This window comes from Lepisosteus platostomus, chromosome 15 (genome assembly GCF_059453375.1).
Source record: "Lepisosteus platostomus isolate fLepPlt1 chromosome 15, fLepPlt1.hap1, whole genome shotgun sequence".
Classification (NCBI taxonomy): domain Eukaryota; kingdom Metazoa; phylum Chordata; class Actinopteri; order Semionotiformes; family Lepisosteidae; genus Lepisosteus; species Lepisosteus platostomus.
The window spans coordinates 13,714,630-13,741,754 of NC_142625.1; the positions used below are offsets into that span (position 1 = coordinate 13,714,630).

Here is a 27,125-nt window from a genome sequence, read left to right on the forward strand (position 1 = left end):
TAGATAGATAGATAGATAGATAGATAGATAGATAGATAGATAGATAGATAGATAGATAGATAGATACTTTTTTGATCCCGTGAGGGAAATTGCAGTGCAACAGCAGCTTAACACAGACAACACAGCCACAGTGTAACAAATGATACAATAATAATAATAGTACAATACATACAATACAATCAGTACAGTGAGGGGTGCACTAAAAGAGTTCCTCACAGTCCGGACACACAAAGAACAAACTAGAACAGAACAGTACGCAGAAAAATCGTATTGCACATATGAATATAAATATAGATGTAAATATAGATATAAATATAAATGTATTGCACGGGTCCCTGGCATATATTGCACAAAAAACGGTTGTAAACGGGAAAAGAAAGAAAGAGAACAGATGTAGCAGTAGATGTGTAGATGCGTTCAGTCCAGAAACAGGTCACTGTCAATGTTGCCTCTGCCCAGACGCAAGGTGGATGTGTTGTACAGTCTTATGGCAGAAGGCAAGAATGACCTCCTGTAGCGCTCCCTGTCGCACCGTGGATGAATCAGTCTATTGCTGAACGTGCTCTTCATTTCTACAAGCCTGTCATAGAGGGGATGGGAGTTGTTGTCCATGATGGCCTCTTTCAAAGGATCAAAAGCATATGATTTGCTTTGACATAAATGGGGGAAACTAATTGAGGGGACGTTTGGGACCCAACTTGACAGAATAAGAGATTCAGCCATATAGACAGTTGAGAGGAATGCAGATTGAGTCAGGTGGCAGGACGTGGAAGAAGGATAACAGTAAACTGGCTGCTGCTCAAGTTGTCTGACCTCCATGGAAGTCACTGCTTTCCTTTCTCATCTGCTCTCTCTATTGACAATGACTAACCGTTATAACTCTACGTATCTGTCTTGTGTATTCTTTAGTGTTCTATTAGAAAATGTGGAAATTGTTTATTTGTCCTTACAACTACTTATCATAGTCTATATATCTGTTTTCCTGTTAAAACGCACAGATTAGTGATCTAAAGGACAGAGAAAGGATACTGCTTGTCACTTACTGTAGGAGCAGTTATTGTAATTTATTGTTCCTGTGGGGGAAAAAAAGGTTGTAAATATTGAGTGTGTGTAGAATATAAGAAGTGGAAGAGAAATTAAAATGGTTTGGTAAAGGAAGAGAAAGAGGTGTATTAAGGAAATGAAAATGAGGCATATTAAGAAAGAGAAAAATGTATGAAAAATAAAGATGTCCTCCGATGTTGGGGGGCGGGGGGGGAGGGGTGGAGAGGAAAAAAACAAATCTGGGTTGTATGGTGGCGCAGTGATTAGCAATGCTGCCTCACAGCACTGGGGCCCTGGGTTTGATTCCAGACCCGGGGTGCTGTCTGTGTGGAGCTTGCATGTTCTTCCCATGCTCATATGGGTTTCCTCCAGGTGCTCCAGTTTCTTCCCACAGTCCCAAAACATATTGGTAGGTTCATTGGCTTCTGGAAAAACTGGCCCTGTGCGTGTCTGTGTCTCTGTGTGCCCTGAGATGGTCGGGTGTCTCGTTCAGGGTGAATCCCATCTGCTGGGATAGACTACAGCTCCTCCGGGACTCTGTGTTAGATGAAGTGATCAGACAATGGATTCGTATATAAAACAAATCCCTCCATTAATTGAGGGACTCTTTCGATAAATCTGAGTTGAACCACATTTAAAAAAAATCATTTGGATAATTTGACGCAGGGCAGCATTGTAAGAGCCACATGGGCTGCTGTCAGGGGCCAGAGGCTCAGTATGACATTAAAGTTCCCGGTGATTCTGGGGTATCTCTTCCGTAGGGCAATCGCCCATCAGCTGCTATCAGGCTACAATGTGTTTTTCACGTTCTGGTAACCTGGAATGTGGTGAGGCAGCGGGACTCAGGTCTCTTCCTTGGCCACTCATGAATCACGCGCAGGCCAGAGATGTAGAGAGGTCTCATTTTCCAGAGCCAGGCAGAGTGTGCGCGCTGGCGAAAGGCAACAAAGAGGCAGAGGTCGTACAGTCCTCGCTAGAGATGCGGCGCAGGGGTTTCAGGCAGGAATCCCCACAGCCTGAGCTGTTTAACGCTGTTAAAACCGAATCAAAAGCCCTGTTGTATCGCCCCGTGCTCCCCTGCAGTCACGCAGGCTGTTGTCAGAGGCCGGGGTGGCGTGTTCGGAGCGTCTCAGCAACAGTTTTCCCACCGCGCAGCCATCGGCAGGCGGCCTCTGTTCTTCTGCTCCTGCAGGAACAATTACAGCCTATTAATGATTTAATAGCCACCTCATGGGAGCCTGCCGATGCCATCTCTCTCCCTTGCATCTCCCAAACCAGCGGCTTAACAGATCCTCAAAACCTCAAGGACCTGCACAATCGTCATGCCGACGATCACCTTCGCTTGGGTCAGGAGAAAGAAAAGGTCTTTTTAAAAATAACAATCGGTGATACATCTATCCTCCTACGCTTGCTGTGAACTGCAGAGAGCCGACCCCTTCCCCTCTATCACAGCCTCCTCAGAGAATGTGATCCAAATCCCCTGATATTAGAGCAATAAAAAACAGTAACAATCGAGTCCCTTTGGTAGTTAGGAGTTAATTTATCCATTCAGCCATTGGTTGTAAGAAACCTGGGTATTAGCTTTAACAACATGGCTGGACAGCTTCTTCCCCACTCCCACCACCTTTAATGTAAAGACACCGCCTTTGGTTCTAGATGCAGGTTCTACTGGTTCTACTGGTTCCCTCTGGTTCATGTTTCATTGTTCGTTGGAAACCAATCCATGCGGTTGACTCTGAATCAGAGGGTTCTGAAGACGTGTATCGTCGTTCTTGTCTTAGGATTAAAAAGACTGTTCATTCAGCCTGTCCATGCAGGACATTCCCTTAAGCCCCAGAATATACCTGCTTGCTCCACTGTGAACAGATTCCAGAGCAGCAATAACTTATCTATAATTTGGTGACCAAACTGTAGACAATATCCTAAATGAGGCCTCAATTGTGCATTTTAACAGTTAGAGTAACACTGTTTTAAAAAGAATACAGTTTTAACATAAGATCCTCATTATCTAGAATAACTGATGTCTCAGTGTAAATGCCTAAGTCCTTTTCATAAGCAGTCTCTTCTAGCTCGGTGTTTCCCTTTCCTATTTCTAATTTATGTTTTTACTACCTGCAAGCAACACCCTGCACTTGTTTGCTTTAAACTTCCTCTGCTGGGTGTTGGCCCAATTCGGAATTTGATCTATATCATTTTGAATTTCGTTTGCAGCTTCTACAGTGTTTCTTAATCCTCCTGATATGGTATCTCCTGCAAACTTGAATAGTTTACTAATTCCTCCAGAAAGAAGATCATTGATATGAACTAAAGAAGAGCAGTTTACCCCCCTGGTAGTTTTCCGACACCTAATTACGGCAAAGTCTCTTAATCTCCAAGCTGTGCTTTTTAAGAATTGACATCATTTCAAAGATTTTCTTTTTCTTGCACAGAAGTTCCTAAGAAGCATCCATTCAAAAAAACGCTTAGCAAAGACTTCAAGCACTTTCCTCTATGGCAGTGGCTCTCAACCGGGGGTACGGTAGAGGGTTCCCTCTAATTCTTAATGGCCCGTGTGCACACAGATTTCAAGTTGTGCACATTTTTTTTCCCAGTGACAAATACTTGTGCGCACTGAATTGAGTGTATGGAAAATTGTAAACCTTAAGTTATATTTTGTTAATATAGTCATTCTCATAGAAGCATAGAGATCTAAAAGACTTGTAGAGCGATTCAGGGAGCCCAGTCATAGAGACTGAGTGTCCAGCGAGCAGGAGCAGGGAGGTACGACACTAGGAGAGCAGAGATATCGATGATTGAGTAGCAATAATAATGCACACAGCCAAGTTGGGCCTCTCGCAGCCCGTCTCATGTGGTCAATTTAGCATTTTCAATTGACGACCGTGTTTGTTTTATTATTATCATATTTCTTTTGGAATTAAAGTCTTTGGGCGCAGTTCAATTTCCTCTGTGCGCTAATTTCATAACCTGTGTGTGCGCACACGCGCACAGCTTAGAGGGAACATTGCCCTGAAGGGACCTCGAGATGGGCCAGGGTACAGGGGGTACCTCGAGATGGGCCAGGGTACAGGGGGTACCTCAAGATGGACCAGAGTACAGGGGGTACCTCGAGATGGGCCAGGGTACACGGGGTACCTCAGGCCTCGCATCCAAAACGGCGGATTTTCATGTGCTTAGTTTTTCGTAAAATATTTATCAGCTAATTCTGAAATCATTTAGATTGTAAACGATATATGCATATTTACGGTATTCCTATTTCTATTGTCATGAGGAGGAAAGGGGCAGTGCGATTGCAGACTGTGTCCTCCATCCGCTGAAATCTGTTCCCAGCCGCAATCGCGGTCTCTCATTAGTTTATTAGTCTATTTTTGATTTTTTTAATTTGGAGTCTTAATAATACTTACATTTTTTGGGGGGGGTTTAAAATTTGAAGAGTTGCGATTATTTTTTATACCACTATAATACAGCGCATATACACATGCAAAAAACAGAACAACATCCTTTTTTAAAGCGTTCTATGCCTACGATAATCGTAGGGGTTACCTGAGGACCTGGCCGACCCTTAAGGGGGTACCTGGGCCAAACTGGTTGAGAACCACTGCTCTATGGCATCACCAGTACACTGTTTGAAAAGTTTGAAATAAGGGTTCTCCAGTTTCTATGAGCTTTTAAAAATTCCCATTTTAAAGGATGTAAATTAATTGCAACTCACAACTGGTAACCCACTGGAGCTCAGCAGGTGTGAGCCTGGTCCGTACCTGGATGGGAGACCTCCTGGGAAAAACTAAGGTTGCTGCTGGAAGAACTGTCAGTGGGGCCAGCAGGGGACGCTCACCCTGCGGTCCATGTGGGTCCTAATGCCCCAGTATAGTGATGGGGACACTATACTGTAAACAGGCGCCGTCCATCGGATGAGATGTAAAACCGAGGTCCCGACTCTCTGTGGTCATTAAAAATCCCAGGGCATTTCTCGAAAAGAGTAGGGGTGTAACCCCAGGGTCCTGGCCAATCATGGCCTCCTAATAATCCCCATCTATGAATTGGCTTCATTACTCTGCTCTCCTCCTCACTGATAGCTGGTGTGTGGAGAGCGTACTGCACACATTGGCTGCTGTCACATCATCCAGGTGGGGCTGCACATTGGTGGTGGTTGAGGGGAGTCCCCATTACCTGTAAAGCGCTTTGAGTTGAGTGTCCAGTAAAGCGCTATATAAGTGTAAGCAATTATTATTATTATTATTATTATTATTATTATTATTATTATTATTATTAGAGAAGGAAGGCACTGCCACAATATGACCTGGCCTGTCTCTGAGATACTGAGAGGCAGACTGGCGATGACTCTGGGCTTGGCTCTGTTAGTATCTCATTCACTGATTCCCTGTGTGTCACTCTGAACAAATTACTGACCTTCCTTGAGCTTCTTCTTTTGCCTGAAACTACTGCAACAGGTGTTGAGCCTTCAATTTTCTCCCCTGTGATCTGTCAGTGGCTCTGGATAAACGTGTTATCACATTGTTAGGCACAAACAGAAGTCTGTTACTGTCCTGACCAGTGATATTTCTTAAACAGATACGCCTCAGCCTCTGACATAAGTTATGAATTCAGTTTTAGAAATACGTCTGATACATTTTTGCAAACTAAGATATTGTTCGTTACATTAACAAAATCAGTGTAGAAGTGTGTTTTGGGAGCCTTCAGTATCGGTGTTTATGTTTCTGTGAAGGTAATGGCAAAATGTGTGCCCGTTGTGGTCCTTCAGGAAAAGTTGTGACACAGCATTGGCAGCAGCCTTATCACCCTGCAACCCACAACTGGCAGCCCCACTGAAGCTCAGCAGTGTGAGCCTGGTCAGTACCTGGATGAGAGACCTCCTGGGAAAGCGAAGGATGCCGCTGGAAGAGGTGTTAGTGGGGCCAGCAGGGGGCGCTCACCCTGCGGTCTGTGTGGGTCCTAATGCCCCAGTATAGAGACAGGGACACTACACTGTAAAAAGGTGCCGTCCTTCAGATGACCCTCTGTGGTCCTGACTCTCTGTGGTCATTAAAAATCCTTGGGCGTTTCTCGAAAAAAGTAGGGGTGTTACCTCGGCATCCTAGCCAAATTTCCCCCTGGTCTTTACCAATCATGACTTCCTAATAATCCCCATCCATGAACTGGCTTCCTCACTCTGTTCTCCTCCCCACTGAAAGCTGTTATGTGGTGAGTGAACTGGCACACTATGGCCGCCGTTGCATCATCCAGGGGCATTAGGAGGGGAGTCCTCATTACCTGTAAAACACTTTGAATGGAGAGTCCAGAAAAGCACTATATAAGTGTAAGGAATTCTTCTTATTATTATTATTATTGAAGATCCACTAGCTTTTATAACTTCATAACTCCTGATGTCTGAAGGAACTGCTTTCAGATCTTCATTCTGTCAATTTCATGCTCTTGGTGTCCTAGAAAACAATCATGACACTCCTGAGGTATAACTCAATGTATTTAAAAACCCTGCTGGACTACAGTACAGCCCTAGGGAGCTGGAGCGCGTTCGTGTGATCCACAGCCCCACCTGGTGGCTGCTAATGGAAATGCACTTTTCCCAGTACCTTGTCTCTGCCTGTATGGCACCATGTAAGGTCAGTGAGAATTGGGTGAGCCAAGGACTCCCTTCCTTGCCCTGACAGATGGCTGCTCATGGTGTGCAGGACTGATGACAGGCTGCTTCATGAAACTGCACACGGCAGAGAAAAGCTTCATCGGTGCTGGAGAAAACACACTTCACCATCACCTGTATGTAGGTCATAATGGTCAATCAATACCAAGCAATATCAATCGAAAACTATATACAAACAGAAACTGGAAGCCAGACAGAAGAGAGGAGAGCATGGCTGCTTAAAAGTGAGTTCAATTCTTTTAAAAAAAGGACAAGTCAGACTGCTTTGTTTTGGTATCAATATATTTCATTATGCACAATGAGTAACAAGCCTCCTGGCTTTCTAAAAATGCTGAACTGCACACAGTTTCCTAGTAGTAAAAGCCTTAGTCTGTGCTGTAGATATCGATCGATGGCATATTGGACCTCAAACGCACAGTGTTAATGTAAACAGTCCCACAGATCTCAGAGCCCCTGGAGAGTACTGAAGGCCTTTTCCAACATGAGAAACGCCTCAGCTCGAGCTCTGGCCTTCGGTCTGCCAGGCTGTTAACCCCCTAAGCACCGGGTTGCAGGGCAGAGGAACTCGGACAGATAGTCTGCTCCACCGTGCTGGGAGTCCTTCACCCTGATGAGACGAAAGAACCGGCTCACTCTGCAGGCACCTGGTCAGGCTGGCTTTCACTACGCCTGCCCCGGAGCAGGTTGGAAAGGCCTGCTGTTTCACTTCTCTGCTGATGATACACTGATGGGTGTGTGAGTTCCCTGACTGACAGGCAGTGTCTGTCTTCACTGTGTGTCTGACGGAAATGCAGTCATGGTTGGTGTCTAATTAGTCAAAATGAAGACTCCACATCAGCAATTGGAGCTGTTTGTTATCTCTTGAGAAACACTGTTGAAGTCAAACCCCACCTGGGTAAGGAGAAAGCTGAGATGCTGGTTCGTGCCTTTACAAGTTCCTCTCCTGACTCCAGCCTGCTGCCCTGTGCTTGTCTCTCTGATCATCTCACTGCAGTGCTGAGGTGTTCTGTGCTTCCGTGAGTGGACTTCAAGGTAGCAACGATATCTGTTACACCTGCCCGCAGCAAAGTAGTATCACAAGAACAGAGGACCCCAGTAACACCAGCCCACAGGACCCCAGTAATACCAGAACACATGATCCCAGGTACACTAGCCTATAGGACCCCAGTTACACCAGTGTTCCACCAACCCATGGTATCCCAGTATACCAGAACATTTACACCAGGCCACAGGACCCCAGTAACACCAGCCCACAGGACCCCAGTTTCACCAGAGTTACACCAGTAACACCCCAGTAACACCAACACTAGAAGACCCCAGTTACAATAGCATGCAGTGCTCCAATTACAACAGCACTCAGAGAAACCAGTTACTCCAGTACTGTGAACCTCAATGACACCAGCACCCAGGGCCCCAGTTACACCAGTGCATACAACCCTATAGGAGTTTACCCTGGCTCTGGGAATAGGGCATCACAAACACATGTATCTTTTATCTGCTTGATTCCTTGCCTCAAGTCTCAACAACTGCCATTTGTATTTTTTCGACAGTGACAGAAAAGAGTTAAAGACACAGTCTCGGCTGAGTGGCACTGATTTTCAAAGGCTTGGCTCTCCTCTGCTGAAGAGCTAGCCTTCTCTCTCTCTGATCTCCAGCTGCTCGCCGTCTGTCTCATGCTTGGGACTGGAAATGGCTGGGTGGGACAGCTACAGTGCCGGGTCTGATGAAGCAGATTAGAAAGAACACAACAGTTGAGCTGAACCCCTTTCTAATTTAGAATGTTTTTTTCTATCTTTCTCAACCCCCATCTTTAGATTTCAGATTTTCTTTCATCAAGAAAGAAAAAATGATCGTCAACTCAGTACTAATTTCTTCAGATAGAATATCGACTCACATTTTATGGAGCAAGTGAAAGCTGCCAGAAAAGGCTGGAATTACTTTTTCGTGTCTGTTGGAGGTGTCTCTGGCGCAGACTGCATTTAATAGCTTCAGAAGTCTACCCCAGTACAAAGCAGGGGTCTAAGCAAACCGTTGTCCCAGTGGCAGCACATGATAAATTGAGGTTTTCTGTCTTGTGAAAGCCAAAAAACCTTGGGATGCTGCAATCTGCCATCCAGTAACACCATATTTATCATTTGTGATTAGTCAAATGTTTGATTTTGGGACATATTCCTCCTCTCTGTGTGTCCCTGACAGTTGCTGACTGGAGAGCACAATCATATTTCGGGGGAGAGGACTGGAGATCTTGATTTAAACAGCTCTGCTGTCTGTCACGCCCCGCCCTTGCAAATGCCATAATATTTCCAAACCCACTGTTTCACGATCCCATTCCTGACTGAACCCATCATATTCTCACAGGCACCAGATTCCACAGATTCTCACTCCTGAGCCAATTATCCAACCACGGCCCTCTCCCTTCACTGTTTAAAGTTCCCTCACGCACCAAACCATGCTCACTTTTGAAAAGCCTCCTTTAGAGTTTTCTAGTGCGCGGTTTTTGTCTTGTTGGATTTCCCGGTTTTTGGACTTTACTTTTCCCTTTTGATCTCGTCTCTCAGATTTCGCATTTTGGATTGTCTTCTCGGTTTGTCTTGGCTTGTTCTGGTTGACTGATCTCTAGCTTCTCCTCTCGGCCTTGCTTCTGGGTTCCGATTTTGGATTGTTTGCCTCGGCATCCCCCAGAATTCACGGCTACACGCAGGATCCCCGGAGAACTACCTGCCGGATCCCTGACACTGTCAGTATAGGTGAAAGACAGAAGCATCATTCTGTTTTGCCTCTCTTCTACCTTCCTTTAGCCTGAAAACGTCCTTCGGTAGGGATTGGATTGCCGGATGCCACTGGGTATTTGCACTCTTGCATTTCTCTTCTGCGTAACATCCAAACACAGCTGCTGTCTCAGAATTCCTCTGTACCAACAAGGACTGGACATTCACTGCAGCTTGTCTTTGCCGTGGCAGAATTTTAACAATATGGGGAGTCCTTAAATTGAGAAAAAATAAGCCTTGACTATGAAGGGCCTGTTGATTTTTTTCCCTGAATTCCGAGAAATATGTAAAGCAGAGTAGTAATTCTGCAGCGGAGCGAACAGGCAGTGGCTTAGACAAGCATAACACAATTACTGTCAACCAATTAGATAATTATTCTCAGAGCTTCCTGATGGCTCTTTTTAATATGTATAACCCACAGTGCAACACTTTTATGCTGAAATGTAATATTGCGCTGTTCAAAACCGAGACTGAGAGAAATTGACTGTTAGCCAATAATTAAAGCTGCGTTTTAACGGACTGTAGTGGAGTGAGGAAAGACATTAAATAAGCATGTGTCGACAGACTAATCATTAAAAAATTTAAAAACATTGCCAACCTTTTGCATATCAATGCCTACTGACTGGTTTACAGGGCTGATGATTCACTCTTAAGTGAAGCCTTGTTGATCAGCAGTTAATAATCATTTTAAAAGCCGCATCAGAGCCAGGGATTAAAATGGATCACCTAGAAAAAGTCAGAGCTCAACACAGCTGGCTCAGGCTCTGATCTAGAATAAAGAACATAAGACTTAATTTCTACCCATCTTGGTTGTTTGTTTTCTAGTAGCTAAACTATCTGGGATCTCACCTAGCGCTTTATTAGAATTGACTCTGTGTAAAGAACTGCTTCCTAAGTCATAGTGTAAGTGCAGTGCTGCTTAACTTTTGTTTGTCTCCCTGGGGTCTTATTTAATAGTTTATGTATGCATCTCAGTACTGTGAATACTTACATCAGGTTCCTTCACAATCGCCCTTTGTTAAAGACTGAAGAGAATATGATTTGAGGGCAATATGGTTGCGCAGTGGTTAGCATTGCTGTCTTGCAATTCCTGGGGTACTATATGTGTGGAGTGTGGAGTTTGAATGTTTCCCCAGTGTTTGTTTGGTTTTCCTCTGTGTGCTCCAGTTTCCTCCCACAATTCCAAAGTTATACTGGTATGTTAATTGGCCTTGGTGTGTTTGTGTCTGTGTGAGCCCTGCAACAGACTAGTGTCCCATCCGGGGTGTATCCCACCTTTCTGGAATATGCTCCACCTCACTCGCGACCCTATACTGAATACAGCAGTTAAGAAAATGGATGGATGGAGAATAGGTTTTCCAACCTGTCTTTGCATGACAGGTGACACAGAGTCCAAATAAACCCATGGGGATGCTGATATAGAGGGGAAATAATGTCTGATTACTCTGAAAATAACACAGATACCATTTTGAAAACTGCCCGGTCCATCGCTGGGGTTGCTCTCCCATCCATCCAGGACATTTATGACCGACAGTGCTTGAGGAAAGCTCTAAGCATCATCAAAGACCCCACACACCCCAGCTACAGACTGTATGACCCTCTACCATCTGGAAAATGGTACCAGAGCATTCGGGCCCGGACTACCAGACTCAGAGACAGTTTTTACCCCCGCAATGTCAAACTACTCCCAGCCTCTTTCATCTACGATCTGAACCTCTTTATCAAAACTCAAACACACATTGAAATCTACCTCTACCTCACATGTCAAGAATTTCACTCCCCATAATTTTCTATCCTTTATTTCATTCTGTTGATGTATGATATTGCATAGCTAATGTTGTGTTGCACATTATCTGTTTCCTGTTGTTGTTTTGCACATTGCCTGTTGTTGTGTTGCACATTGCCTGTTGTTGTTTTGCACATTGCCAACAATTGTATTGTTGTTGTTTTTTTGTACTATTTACCATCTGAGAGCTAGCTAAATAGCATTTCGTTATACCATATACCTGTGTATGAGTATAATAACAATAAACTTGAACTTAAACTTAAACTTGAACTTGAAACTTGTACTTATCCTACCTAAGAGTTATGGTGTTATTAAAGAGAAAATATATTCCTTATATTATACAACCATCCTATTCCTATTTTAATGGCCTGATGTCATAACTATAGTGATTGCCAGTCCTATAGTGCTATAGTGATGACAGTCCTATTGCATTGTCAAAGCTAAATATTCTGTTTGGGTTCTGCAGAGCAATGCCTATATATACAATTTGTAAATAAACCAATTATAGATATAACATCAATCCATAAAAACCGGAACAAACCCGGATCATAAACTATAGGCCAGCACAGACATCTGTGACTGGTAATGTTAGGGAATCTGTTTTAAGATCATTGCTCTTCCTGAGCTATCTAGCTTCTGATAGAGTTAGCAAATAACTTAAGTTTTCAGATTGAACAGAAAAAACAGGAGGAGTAGCAAACAGAAACGAGAGCAAGAAAATTACAAAGAAAATTCTGACAACATCATGGATTAGGCACAGAACGTTATCGATAAGTGATCCATTCGGGAATTAGGAACTTACATTATACGGTATGCTTTATTGCACACGGATGTTTCTGCGTTGCAGGAAACTATGCATGAAAGGGATCTGAGTGTTTATGTAGACTTTTCCTATGTACAGTATTCATCATGTGGGAAAGCAAGATAAAAGCTAAACTGAACATGCAATTGAATGTGGAATTGAAATCAAGAGAAGTTCTGCTCAAGCTTCACGGCTACCTCATAAGACCTCACTTTGAATATTGTGTCCAGTTTTAGTCACTGTACCATTAAGAGGATAAATATAGTCCTAGAGTTCAAATAACAACAACAAGAGTTATTCCTGGTTTTAGGGATTTGTCATGTGCTGACTGGTTAAAGGAACTGAATTTCTTCTGTTCAGAAGTACAGAGAACTGAGAGGAGACCTTATTCAAATTGTTCAAATAAAAGTGTAGAAACGTGTATGTGCAGGGTCAGTATGGCAGTCTACTTCACTGTGGTCACAAGTGGAAACTAAAAGGCATGGAGAATAGAAAATGTTTCTTTACATAGAGAGAAGATACACCATGAACAGACTGCAACCCAGGAGGTAGGGTTCCTTCAAGAACAGCTTGGATGAAATTACTTTGTTTCCTAAGCTATATTTCCCCAATGTCTAAAAATGCACTAGACCAGATGCAAAACATAAAGCTGGCTACCTTTTGGCTAATGAGTGATTACTTTTAAGTACTTAATTTCCATACTGTTTACTGCAGCTGAGTTTTAGTCCAAACACAATATGGTCAAACAGTGTAAACCTTTCTAGATTTTGTTTGTTATGCAGAATTATAGTGACTTCCTACCTATCTTCTAACTCCAGATTGTGTGAGAGTGTGAAATACCCACAGGGTGGGAGAAGTGGCTTACAGTACTTCCGTCTCATGACTCAGTGAGTTTGTATGTTCTCCCCTGGGTGATGTCTGTTGGAAGTTTATATGCTCTTCCCGTGTTCACGTGGTCTAAAAACATGCTGGTGGGATAACTTCCTTTTGGACTCGTTCGCCTGCGCTCCCCCCATGCACCAGATCACCGCCATCATCACCCCCTGTGTTTCTACCTGCCCTGATCCTGCTGTGTCTTCCATGATGTCCTACTCCAGTCACTTCCGGATTATACAGTACCATCATAGGGTCTTTAACTACGCATTTCACTGGAGTCAGAACTGACGCCTGTGACAGGATGCAAAAATCATCTTCTAGTCTGAAGGTATCATTCAAGGGTATGTGCTGGTAGCTCCTGCAGTGTATGTTAGTTGAAGTATAAATGTAGCATGATGACATCCCCCATGGCTTTCTTTCATTTGTCATCTTTTTTCTGTTCTTACTGCTAATTCACAGGTGCTTAGCAAGTCACAAGGTCAGTCAGTAATACATGCGAAGGATATGACTCCTTAAACTCACCCACCTCCAGCAGCACTCAGACAGCTGTGTTCCACCACAGATTCCAGTCACATCCAGCTGGTGACAATGCCAACCAATGTAGGGCTCAGGCTGAGAACTGAGTGAGCTCCTTTACTGATCGTAGCTTCTCTTTACGTGAAGGTAATACGTAAGTAGTAAACGCCCAGGGTTTTGTTAGCTAGAAAAAATAATTTGCCGTACCACGCCATCCATTCATCCATTTTCTAATCTGTTTTATCAAGTAAGGGATCTCATGGGAAGTCTGAGCCTATCCCAGCAAGCAATGGGCTTTGTTTTATTGCCGAAGGTCAGAGGTCAGGTGGCCTGGCTACACTTTGTGTTGATGATCTAAGCAGAGGTCTTCTCTCTCTCACCATCATCCACAACAGCCTACATCGCCCCTTTCAGCCATTTCAGCAGTTCTGTCCAGCCAGATAGTTTCTGTTGAGCAGATGCACGGACGAGAGCCGAGCAGTGTTGGCCGATAGGATGACCTCAAGTCCACTGCGCTTCAGCTTTCTGCTCCTCACAAAGGCCTGAGGCTGCCGCACTGGTCTGTGTTGTTGCTCAGCCCCCTCAGCGAAGGCACATCCAGGTTTTTCTTTTCAATTAAACGCGAAGCTTACGGCAGGGCTGTGCAGTTTCTTTAATGGGGTCATAAAAAACAGCCTCCCCGCTGATTAAAGACAGGAGCTGTCGTCTCCAGGACTCCAGGAGCTCGGCCTGCTTCCTTGTCCAGCAGGGGCTCGTGGCACATAGAGAAACTGTCAGCCTGCGACCTTGCCTCTTACAGCAGAGCTCACTTTGGCCACTGTTCTTCAGTTCCAGGCTAAATAGATGTATTTCAATTACATTTGGACTTGAATGTCCCCATTCCCCTTCCAGCATACTGCATATGGTGTAGCTTTTATACTGCAGATTGTGTGCTATGGAGTGCAGGGATGCAAAGAGGATTCCCTAAAGTTGCATAATGATTTTATGCACTGCAAGGTTTGTGAGGAAAGCAAATCCATATCATATTTATATGAATCCAATATATGAATCAATAGATAACTGTACTTGAAACATTAGTGCAAATGAAATATGCAGCTCCTGGTCCTGGTCTATAAGTAACAACCTGCAGCTTTAATAACCTGGAAAGATCAGACTGATAGGCAGTGGCAGATCCACACTATGGCACAGCTGTCTGGCAGGCGTGCAGTGAGCCTGCTCTGCATGCATTGATCTGAGAGTCACACCGCGCTCGTCCCGGCTGAAGCTGGATGACTCAGGACCCACAGCAGCACAGCCTGATCTCTCCTCTCGCTAATTACAACATGAGAAATAGCACAATCTGAACCGCAGATTCACATCAGCATAAAATTAGTGGGTCTTTATTCTTCAAGAATAATGGAACGATTTGTCTTGCAAATGGGATCCAAGACTCTATGGATCATCTCCCTCTTGCCCAGCCCTACGATTATTCACACACTGTAATTCACCTCGACTCTCATTTGACACTAAGAAAAGGGAGTTTGCCGTTCTCTTTAAAATAACCATCATCCATCAGCAGTCCTGAGGAGTGAGGATCTAATTTCTCACCCGCGCCCCTCTCCTGCCTGCTCCGAGAATGTAGCTGGATGAACACGAAGACCCTGGTTCCTCTGCTTGTGCTCATTTTCATATAGATGTGAAAAGACTCCGAACCTGACAGCTGAGGCCCTAACAGCGCCGACGCTAACTCACTTTGACAGCTGCGCTAAAGAGAGAAGTCGCTGGCGTTTTTAGGGAGAGGAGCCCTGTCATCTTGTCCAGAAATTGCATTTACGGTTTACAAAGGCTGCCTGACTCTTGGCCATGCTCCGGAGAAATGATATTTCTGCTGCTGGATACGGTATATTCAAATGCAGATTTGAAGTGATGCATTGTACCATTTGCCAAGCTGGGGCTGAGTTACAGGTTTGGGCAGAAATGGAAAACTTTAGAGGGTAAGGGAAGTGAAAGGCATGCACACACTCACATTCACTCTCACATTTTCATCTGCCAGCCTGTCAGTCAGTTGCCCTGTGGCTGAGCGACTTTAAAACTGGAGGTCAGAAAGGGCATCAGTTCTCCAGTGCTGAATTCGCCAGTCCTATCTGTTTTTTCCTCAGAGTCTGCCCTTTCAACCATTGACACTGCTGCCCGCTGCTGTCTATCATGCCAGTCTGTATTCTGCCTGCCTGTGTGAAGGGAGCTTGATAAGATAAGATAAGCTTCAGTGGGCTGCCAGTTGTGAGCTGCAGGGTGACATAAGAGATCACTTCATTAGCCCTATACAATTTCTTGCATTAGGAATTGGTCTTTTTCACATACCTCAACTTGCTCTACATGAGACACACAGGCAGGGAGAGAAGCTTGGGGTCAGAGCGCAGGATCAGCCATTTACACCCCTGGAGCAGCTGGGGTTAAGGGCCTTGCTCAGGGGCCCAACGGAGTTGGATTCCTCTGCCAGCCGCGGGATTTGAACTAGCAACCTTCCAGCTACAGGTGCAGATCCTTAGCCACAGAGCCACCCCCTTTTATTTTTTTAAGATGGCGCCAGCCTCCTGTCCGGTCAGTCCCTGTACTCTTCCACGGGCTCTCGCCTGGCCAGCCTGGGCCGCCCTGTGGACGGTGCACTTTCAGCTAATGCCAGGGCAGCTGAGGCTTTGCCAAAGCAGGTGGGAGCCCACGAGAGGGCTGGCCTGTCACGGCAGCCAGTTCTGACTCCCGTGAAATGCGTAGTTAAAGACCCTATGATGGTACTGTATAATCCGGAAGTGACTGGAGTAGGACATCAGGGAAGACAGAGCAGGATCGGGGCAGGCAGAAACACAGGGGGGTGATGATGGCAGTGATCTGGTGCATGGGGGGAGCGCAGGCGAACGAGTTCAAAAGAAAGTCCAAAGGGGGAAATTAAGGCACAGTCCAGGTGCCAGAAGATCCATCTGAGCTGAACACAGAGATACAGATAGTTAAAACCTTGACGGGACAAGGCGCTCCAGGCCCCAGACTCAGTAGGTCAGGACGTCTGGGGATAAGGCCTTGGCCTCAGACTGCTCCTGAGCCCGGTGGATAGGTGGGCCTTCAGACGTCCGTCTCCCAAACTGAACTACAGAGACGCCGGGCTTGAATGGAGCAAAGGGGATAAGACACAGCTGGGAGAAATAAAACTGGGAACGAAAAATGTAGGAGAGCCCTCAAGAGGAGGGATGACAACCATGACATGGCCAAGGAAAGGGGCTTCCTCAGAGGTGGGCACAGCAAGCCGCTGAGCTGGAAGTAAAAGTAATTTAGCCGGCAGCTGGGTATCGGAGTTAACGAGAAGCAGGTTGCACGGATGTTGGGGGTGGCAGCCGGCAACTGGCATGCTGTGGAAATTTCGGGCACAGGGAACGTCTGTGAACCTCCCAACCCCAGGACCTGCCCCTGCACATTTACAGGAACTGCTTCTGTCTTCACCCTCTACAAGGCCTCCAGATGGGACTGGAAGTCTCTAGTGGTCAGAATTATGGCCATGAGTGGGAGTGGCTTCAGATCTTTATTGCTCCACTTAGCTCGTGGGGAATCAAGACAAACCCAGTGTTACGATCATGTATTATAGATCGAGAGGACTAGTGGATCCAGTGCAGAGAAATAAACAGAGGGCGAAACATTATAACCAAGAGCTTAGTCCAGAGGTGGTAGTCGAGTATAGGTCTGAGTTCTAATAAGCCGGGCATCCGATAAAGTAAGCCAAGTGTATTAAGTCCAAGATCCACAGTCCGTAGTCAAACAGAGTCAAACAGAGTTCGAAAAACCAGGTATCTAATATCCTAAAATCTGAGGGCAACAAACCAGAAACGAAGTCCGCAAGCCGATGTCAAAGGGAAGTAAGTTCAAAAAGCCTGAAAGAGTTATCCAAGACAAAAACGTATGGAGTAGGCAGCTCAATGACAGAGAATGTCCAAGACTGAGCAGTTTGAGTTGTGATGGGGTGTCCTAAAATAGGGCAGTGCCAAGGGGCATGGTGATAGAACAGGTGAGCTGGGTGGTTAGGTGCTTCGGTCAGATACAGGAGTTGTAACACCCAGCACGTGTTGTGGGCAGCAGGGAAGACGAGAGAAATGGCTGAGGTCAGTTTTGAACTAGACAGGCCGAAGGGGCTCATCTCATTTGTGGTTAAATATATTCCTTCTATTTGTTGTGGCTTGTTCAAGCAACGCACTGACCAGACCAGTCTGCACATCCTTTCTCAATCGGAATCTGAGTAATTTCCTTGTGAGACTTTCTCCCCTGGAGGTTTTCGAGGGTGATGAAGCTGCACTTGTGCAAGAGCTGGGACTATTTTTATTCAGAATAAACATCAGCCCAAGAGGAATGATTAACATGGCCAATCACTGATCAGCTGGGAATTGTGTGAGAAACGCAGAGGGCAGTTTCCAGCAGTCATTAACCACTGCGTACTTCTCTGTGTCAATACAGGACACTCTGAGCATCCATCCTGCACAGTAAGAGCCTGGAGGTCCTAGACCGAAGTTGACATTAAAATATTTTTTATCTGGCTGGAAAATCAAACCCCCCTCTCTTCCTGCTACAGCATATGGTTGTTGTTTTAACCAGTATTTCGAGAACTTTATCTGAAATGAAAAATGAAAAATGAAAAAGGATGTAAGCTTTCTGTCTTCGTGAAGTGTTTCCCTTCTACAGTGAGTCACAATATTTACCTACACTAGCTGGTTTTGGGGACTCCTGGTGGTTTGGTGAAAGATATACTCCACCGTCACTGGTATTGTATCAAAACTGTTGGCTTTATAAATTCAAAATCTCAAAAGCTTTATACTTGAAATGGAGCTGTCTCCCACACCAGGTCAAGTCTTGTATTTTGAGGTAGTTGCTCTGATTTCTTCATTGCATGTTAGCTGATGGGGGAACAAGACCAATACACCACCTGCTGGGCAGATTTCGTTCTGCAAGACAGCGCCTGGGAGGATGGATGTGATCAGGTTGTTAGTTTTTCCTCCTGGACTTTTGAGTACTAAAGAGGGCTACTTTGACACAGATTATTAAATAAGTTAAATAAAAACATAATATAAACAGCAGCTTGTTGAGAGATCTCTACTCCAGACCTGGAAAAGACAACTGATTTCCAAATATTGGAGGAAAATTGTGGAGAGCAAGTAAATATATAATTCGATTATAGAAGACCTACAGGTGCCATTTACTTTGACACTGTCATGGTAAAATGAGCACCTTGAAATACAGTGGCATTTTCCAGTTATCCTCTACATTGCTGTGCCTCAGAGTTATGCTGTATCTTCTCATGAGTATCTGCTTTGTGCCAGCAAAAACCACCCCAATACTTCTGTTTATGTCCTCTCCCTTTTATGCCTGATGTTGTGCTGTAAAAATACATACAGTATATAATCTCAGCATAGTGCTGGTTTATTCTAACACAGTGGGACTCTATTGCTCAACCATACTTATTCCATATTCTACTGAGAGTAAGTAGTGTCCCTCGTAGTGCACTGCCACATATTCTGTCTAGATTTTCCTGGTTTTTGTCGAGCAAAGCGTTTCTGAAAGTTTTTTCCTGGCATGCCGAAGGAGGACACGAGGAGGGGAAGGGTATTGGTGTGACACAACCTTCTGCCACGCTTGGTTTCGCCATTCAGCTTCAACAAAAGCAGGAAGCCGAAGGATCAATAAGTGAGCAGGACGCACAGGGACAACAGGAAGGTGCCGAGGACATGAACCGTTTCTTTAGGGCGATGATGACGTAGAAAATATGATTGTATGCTTTGTTCATTTATTTCTACTGCAAATGCAACTGGCAGGAGTATTTCATAATGATTGCTTCAAGGGAGATTAATTTAGATTTGCCATGCTCTACTCTTTAAGGATAACTGTGGTTGTATTTATTTTTAAACACACCCATTGTTGAATCAGGATATCCTTCTAATGAAGTCAGGGGGCTGAGATCTTGTCTCTTCGGAACACGGTTTCCACTTTGAGGTGTGATGGACTGAGCAGAGGCAGTACTTTGATGGGGCTGAAACACACAAGTCGGTCCTGGGCAAGGTGACATCGCCTTATTCCAGTTTATCCTGCTAAACCCGAGTCTCACTCGGAGTAAATGGCATTCGCAGGGCTGTTAACACCCTGTTGAAAGCTCTTTGATCACAGCGGAAACACAGTTTAACCAACAATAAAACCTCTAATCCACCAGCAAGAGTGTCACGCACTATGTTAATGTGAGAGGAGGGAATGGGCTTATACGCAGTTTTCAAAACAATTTACGTAATGTGGGATCACTGCTGTTTTTCTACATGCTGGGCAATTTCCTGGAATGCGAAATCTCTTTCTCTTTTTCTTCACTCAGAGCTGAGCAAGAGCTATTCAATTTTTTAAATATGAGATTTAGTTGAATTATAATTGCAGCTATATCACCCTGCAGCTCACAACTGGCACCCCACTGAAGGTCAGGAGTGTGAGCCTGGTCAGTACCTGGATGGGAGACCTCCTGGGAAAAGCTAAGGCTGCTGCTGGAAGAGGTGTTAATGGGGCCAGCAGGAGGTGCTCACCCTGTGGTCTATGTGGGTCCTAATTCCCCAGGAAAGTGATGGGGACACTATACTGTGAAAAGGCACCGTCCTTTTGGATGAGACATAAAACTAAGGTCCTGACTCTCTACGGTCATTAAAAATCCCAGGGCGTTTCTCAAAAAGAGTAGGGGTGTAACCCTGGTGTCCTGGTCAAATTTCTCATTGGCCTTTATCAATCATGGCCTCCTAATAATCCCAACTCTGAACTGGCTTCATCACTCTGTTCTCCTTCCCACTGAGATCTGATGTGTGGGGAGCGTTTTGTTTCACTATGGCTGCCATCCAGGTGGGGCTGCACAATGGTGGTGGTGGAGGGGATCCCCATTACCGGTAAAGCGCTTTGAGTGGAGTGTCCAGAAAAGCGCTATATAAGTGTAAGCAATTATTATTATTATCATTATTAATCATAATATTTTCAATGTTTCCTTGCCTTAGACAGGGAATGTGCTTCTGCCATAAATTATGTTCCCTACATTTTAATAATCTGAATGATAATAATATAATTTAATCATCTGAACTATTATTATTACAGAATTCGGTATTTAGAGAGCCCTGCGATTGCGCGCTCAGTGACCTGCACCCCTGAGCGGCTGCTGGGAATCTCACCTCTCGTCTCCCTATGGGTTTGTCTTCCAGGATTAGCCCTCCCGGATCTGGTCTCCCCACCGCCGGCACCATGTTCTAAAGGGGACTCGCTGGCGACCATGAAAGGGTTAGGAGCCAACCGCAGCCGCCACCTGTCTGACTCCTGCGACCCGTCGGCCGGCCCCCAGGAGCCCCTGTACCCGCCCGCGCCCGACCCCCGCAGCCCGTACCTGCTCAGCCCCGGCATCGACCCCTATGGCACCATGGACCCTCTTCACTTCCCCCCGCCCACCCCCAGCTCCCTGCCCCCCGACTGCATGCTGCCCCTCAACAACCAGCTCTCCAACAGCAGCACCTTCCCCCGCATCCACTACAACTCCCACTTCGACCCGCCCGACTTGTCCCCCGGCTCGGTGCCCGGCGGGGGCAGCATTGGGGGCATCGGCACGGGCACCACCCTGGGCCCCTCCATGTCCATGGGCATGGGCATGGGCCTGGGCCTGGGCATGGGCATGAGCGGGGGCCCGATGATCACCAGCGGCTCCGCCACCATCTCGGCGGGCAGCCGGATGAACCGGCTGCCCCCCAACCTGCTGGACCAGTTCGAGAAACAGCTGCCCATCCACCGGGACGGCTTCAGCACGCTGCAGTTCCACCGCAGCGGCGCCGCCAAGCAGCGCAGCGAGAGCCCCGGCCGCATCCGCTACCTGGTGCACTCCGTGCAGAAGCTCTTCGCCAAGTCCCAGTCGCTGGAGAGCTCCAGCAAGGGCAGCCTCAATGGACGCTTTGCCAACAGCACAGGGGGCGGCGGCGGCGGCAGCGGGGGCGGGGCGGAAGATGCCAAGCAGAGCCGGCGCAGCAAGAGCAAAGACCGGGCCAAGACGGAGGGCAGCAAACGCAGGCCCCGCTCCAACATGTCGGGCTTCTGGAGCTCCGACGACAACCTGGACGGGGACTCCGGCAGCTACCGCAACCCCATGGCCCTGATGACCCTGGGCCGCCAGGGTCCCGACGGCCAGGCCTCGTCCAAGTACTTCATGCACGCCTACAACACCATCAGCGAGCACACGCTCAAGGCCTCCAAGAGCAGCAACGACCTCAAGCTTCAGGCCTGCCCGTCTCTTCCAGGCCCTGGGGGTGGGGGTGGGGGAGGAGGGGGAGGAGGAGGAGGGTCTGGCGGGGACAACAAGTTTGTCAAGCGAGGCTCCTGGTCCACCCTCACCCTCAGCCAGGCCAGGCAAGTGTGCCAGAAGGGCTCGGCCACCATCGACAAAGCGCTGCTCAAGTCCAAGTCCTGCCACCAGGACCTGTCCTGCCACTACCTGCAGGTACGAGGGCAAGTGAGTATCCCTGCAGGATGCCCGGCCCCCCTTTCCTTCCCGGGCTCAAGGGTTTACCGACAAACCAGGCAAAACAATCAGGCCGCCTTACTTACAGGAGCGCGGGTCTTTGGGGCTCTCCGAGATCACTGCGTGAAAAGTCAAACAGCGTCGATCGTTTTTTGGGTTTTTTTGTAATTAGCTGCAATTTTAATTGACAGGGATTGAAGCTGGAAAAGAAGATGTATCTGGCCATTAATCTGGTTAGAAAAGGCACCTTTAGAAACTATTTAAATTAACGGGAAGCTATTAGATGAGTAAGCTATTAGCGAAGCTACCACGGAGGAGTTCATCAGATTCTTGATTTTTTTTCTCAGCCTTAATTGCCATGTTAAACTTCAGTATGACAGGGGAAGTCTTTTAGTCATTGTTTGTAATTGAATCCACCCTTAGGCCCGGCTGTGGTATGAAGCAGATTGATTGTGCTGGCGGCCCGGCGGGTGTGTGGAGTGGGGGTCCTGACGGAACTGTGCTTCCCGCAGATCCCCCTGGGGGAGTGGAACAGCACGCTGTCCCGGGACAGAGGGGGGGGCTCCAGCGAGATCCCCTGCCGGCGGATGCGCAGCGGCAGCTACATCAAGGCCATGGGCGACGAGGACAGCGAGGACTCGGAGGGCAGCCCCAAGCCCTCGCCCAAGACCGCCGCCCGCCGGCAGAGCTACCTGAAGGCCACGCAGCAGTCTCTGAGCGAGCAGCTGCCCCCACGCAAGTAAGCACCCCCCCCCCTCCTCGAGACTGCCACCCACTGGAAAGGCTGTGAATCCTCTTCAGGATGTTGGGTTCTTGTCTCAGCCAGAACAGTAACTCGATCCAGGCCCACCAGCTGTAGTTATATCCTGCTGTACGGATGTGGAACCACAGTTATACAGGAAGCAGAAACAACCACCTAATAATTGTACCATGAATTCCATTTGGTTCTTAGAAATGTTACCCCACACTTGCACCCTTCAGAAAACGGCTTGTGCTCTTTAAAGGTTCCTGAAATCGACTGCTACCTGCCTAATAGTTGAAAGGTGCTTTTTGGCTGAACATGCATGTAGGGTTTCCAGAAATTCCACGATCCGGTGGGTTCAGAAAATGCTGGTACAATTTCAAAATGTAAACCATTGCACGTTGGCTGAAATTCCCTAAATGGGGAATTTGGTCTGGTATTTTTCGATGGAAATCTTGGTCCTGGGCTTTTTAAAGGAGACAGCACTGCGCCGAAGAGCTCTTTTTAAACGATGAGCCCTCTCGATGCCTCTGTGATGAGCTGTACGCAGAACGCGTGAGCCTTTGCCTTCATCAGCTCTAGCTCAAACCCAGGAAGTGCTCACATTGTTAAGGAGAGGAAGTTCATGGTTTTGTTCTCAACCCTGTTGCAATAAACGTGAAATCCGCCCTTTTGTTTTCATCAGGTTCTGCTCCACGGGTGTGCAGCCTTCCGGATTTTATTCCGCCTGTCCTTTCACGTATCCCGATCCATTAATTTTTGCCTAAATTGGACTAATTTAACCAGTTACGAATTTAAACACACATTTCAACCCAGACCTGATGGACAACTGACAGTTCAATCATCCTACACTAGGGGGCAGTGCTTTGTCAAGATATTTACCCAGACGGTTCTGTTATTATTTTGGCAATATCCAGAAACTTTCAGTGTTTCTATAATTCATAACATGCACCCGATCCAATCAGATTCCATTGGTGGTCCAGTGCATTGAGCTCTGAATGTTGTTTTAATGAAGAGCGACTGTTATTCCTGAAGGATGATGGCCTTTTAACAGACTCAAGCTGTTCTTGTAATTAAAGAGTCTCACACGCTGAATAAACACAAACGCCACTAGCGGGCTCACTGGGCAGATCTGTAATAAAATTAAGAAAATATTGCCTGTGCCGTTCTGTTCTTTCAGGGGAGTACCAGCAGTGAAAGGCAGTTGATGGAGCATCTTCAGTAGGGTCGTTGGGTTGTAGGAATGGTCTGTGATCGCAGTGCCATTAGGATTTAGAGTAAAAGTAAGACTGGTAGCCTCTTTAACGCTCAACCTCCCCCCCCCTACAAACACCCACCTCCCCCCCCAAACCATGTGTCCCTGCAGATCCCGGGGCTGTTCGGTCCTGCAGGGGGACTTTGAGGGGCTGTGGTCTTCTCAGCAGAGCGTGGGCTCGCTGCTTCAGCTCAGCAGGTCAGTGTCTTGCGCGGCGGCCTGGAGCTGGCTCCCCTTGGGGGGCCGAGGGGCCCGGTCCCCCGCCCAGCACCAGAGCCCTCCCACACTGCTGACAGCTCTGCGAATTCACCACGTCTGCTGCTGTGTTTCACATCCAGAGACCTGAATCCATGTACTCCACACGGCGGTCAGGGCAGTTCGGACACCTGGCTCTCAGAGCTGGGGGCCGCCAGCTGCAGAACTGACTTCTGATCTCCTGTGTGCCCCCCTTCCTCCCAGTCAAGATCTCCCACCCCCTCACCCCCCCCCAGCACTCCTGCTTTCCTTGTACTCATGTGCTTTGCATGTAGAGGCAACAGAACATAGTAAAGAAGCAGCAGGCAACCACAGCTTTGAAAGCTTTTGTCTCCAGTGTGAAATTTACTCCGCTGTTACTGGTGGCAAATAAAGTCCAGATTCTCCATTTTTTAAGGGACATATATTTGCGTTTATTTTCTGTCTGGTTAACCAGCAATGTGTGCGAACTTTGCAGACTCATACAATGGTTTTCTAACCTCGGGAGAAAATTTCACTCAGTAGGAAAAAGCTTTGAGATTCATGCTGTTAGTGCTTTGACATTTCAAAAGCAGACTTGAAATGCATCGCAGAACGACTCATAACTCAGTTTGCCGCGTCTAGGAAGGAATGGTCACTCCACGATAATCATGTTACGCTGGTGTGACCAAGTCGATATTTACAGCAACGCAAAATAGGCTAGCAACGCAGTCGGACTTTACCCTACAGAAGGACAATTAGACAGAAAGCAGAAATTATTTTGACTCCTTGTGTTGAGCTCACCTCTTGTAAAAATGTGAAATGGAAAAATAACATCTTGTTTTAGTGATCTGAAATAAGTGTTCTTTGCACAATCAGGCCACGTGCCCTAAAAAATGTCTTTGAATGCGGTCCTTATTTCTTTAACAGAGAGACATGACAGCAGATTACAGAGAATGGCCAAAGGGCAGCTAGACAGGGCCTCTCCACTGCGGGTCTAGGAGCTGGAGAGATGGATTATTGTACATGAAACCAGCAGGGTGGTACCTGCTCCTGCTCCTCTTTCCCAGCGCATAGAGCCGGGATGGAATAAGGAGATGGCTGTAGTTTTTCGCTCTGACACACTGATCTGACTCTGCTCCTCCTCCTTCAGCTGTCTTCCCTCGCTCCGGGAGCTCTCCAGCAATCGGAGTCTGGATAACCTGGACTGTATCGGGGCTCCCCCAAGCTCCCCCTTTCAGCGCTGGGAGGATGAGGACTTCAGCCCGGACAGCAACACGCTGGGCAAGAACAGCTGCAGCAGTCAGGTCAGAAAACACCTCCCTGGCACCCAGGGCTTCATGGAAATGTGAAAATGGGGATTTCCTGTTCGCCTGTGGAGTGAGAGAGCTAGACCAATCCGCAGGTTCTGCCCTGGTCTCACTCTCTTAGCTGTGCTAACACCTCTCAGAAACAATGCAGCCTGGTTTCAATTCCTAAGATCCCCATGTTTGGATATTTATTAACTTCTACACTCTAGAAAACAAGTTTTGCAAATGTGAGCAAAGATACAAAAACTTGCATGAAGGTTTTAATGAGCAGCAAAACCTTTCTCACCTCAACAGAAAAATCACGTTATAACCTGCACCCCTAGTGATTTACTGCTATTCCACCAATTCTCCTTGGCACTCACATTTTAATGTTGAGCACTTCAGCACTAAAGAACTTCAATATAATAAAATTACTGTTCTCTGTCATCGCCCTCCTAATCAGCACAGAATAATGCTCCTGGCTGCTTAGACCTCACCTTAACAATGACCATTAGCCATTACTGTAGCCCATCACATTGACCAGAGCTGGATATAAACTGAGGAGGAAATATAACTGGACTATCTGAGGGTCTCAGAGGTCTTCAAGGATGACATGGATGTGATGTGTAGTGGTGTCAATAATACATGTACATAAATTCAGTGTTTACATTTCAGGATTTTTTTGCTCCAGCTGAGTTCTTAATCACAGGCTAATTGATTTCATTTTTCTATCTGGGGTGTTTTTGTAAATTTGCTTCACAAAATCAGCTGTTTGAGGGTTTGAATTGGAGTTGATGTCAGACCTGTACTGAATTCTGAGTTTCAGAACTGCACTCATTCAGATGTAACCAACTCGATTTTCGCAAAAGGGTAAAATGCAAATTGTGGAGGTATGTAATACATGGACATGTGTGAAACAGTATCACTTCCATCATGGGTGTGTCTCATATCAGATACACTGATAACAGACAACTATAACTATAACCAACTTGACTTATGCAGAAGGACAAAAAAATGCTCCTTGTGGGTGTATCTGATGCAGTGTCACTCCCAATATGGGCGTGTCTGGTACAGTTTCACTCCATGTGTGGGCGTGTCTGATACAGTATCACTCCAGTGTGGGCGTGCCTGATACCGTTTCACTCCAGTGTGGGCGTGTCTGATACAATATCACTCCCATAATGGGCGTGTCTGATACAGTATCACTCCAGTGTGGGCGTGTCTGATACAGTTTCACTCCAGGTGTGGGCGTGTCTGATACAGTATCACTCCAGTGTGGGCGTGTCTGATACAATATCACTCCAGTGTGGGCGTGTCTGATACAATATCACTCCCATTATGGGCATGTCTGATACAGTTTCACTCCAGTGTGGGAGTGCCTGATAGAGTATCAATCCAGAGTGGGCATGTCTGATACAATATCACTCCCATTATGGGCATGTCTGATACAGTTTCACTCCAGTGTGGGAGTGCCTGATAGAGTATCACTCCAGAGTGGGCATGTCTGATACAGTATCAATCCAGTGTGGGCATGTCTGATACAATATCACTCCGGTGTGGGTGTGGCTGATACAGTATCACTCCAGTGTGGGTGTGCCTGATACAGTACCACTCCAGAGTGGGTGTGTCTGATACAGTATGACTCCAGTGTGGA

The 27,125-nt window shown here is 46.5% G+C and overlaps 1 protein-coding gene across 4 annotated transcripts in view; it reads left to right on the forward strand.

Annotated features, from left to right (window-relative positions):
* LOC148648018 (disks large-associated protein 4-like) overlaps positions 1-27,125 on the forward strand; it is a 252,800-nt gene that overhangs the window by 167,092 nt on the left and 58,583 nt on the right. For 2 of the 4 annotated variants that reach the window (XM_088608349.1, XM_088608348.1), the window contains exons 4-7: positions 20,675-21,963; positions 22,485-22,711; positions 24,081-24,167; positions 25,336-25,489. In XM_088608349.1, coding sequence (XP_088464475.1) covers positions 20,743-21,963; positions 22,485-22,711; positions 24,081-24,167; positions 25,336-25,489 — 1,689 coding nt within the window. In that variant the 5' untranslated portion in view covers positions 20,675-20,742. The remainder of the gene's footprint in view (positions 1-20,674; positions 21,964-22,484; positions 22,712-24,080; positions 24,168-25,335; positions 25,490-27,125) is intronic. The other 2 variants (XM_088608351.1, XM_088608352.1) reach the window with 2 other exon arrangements.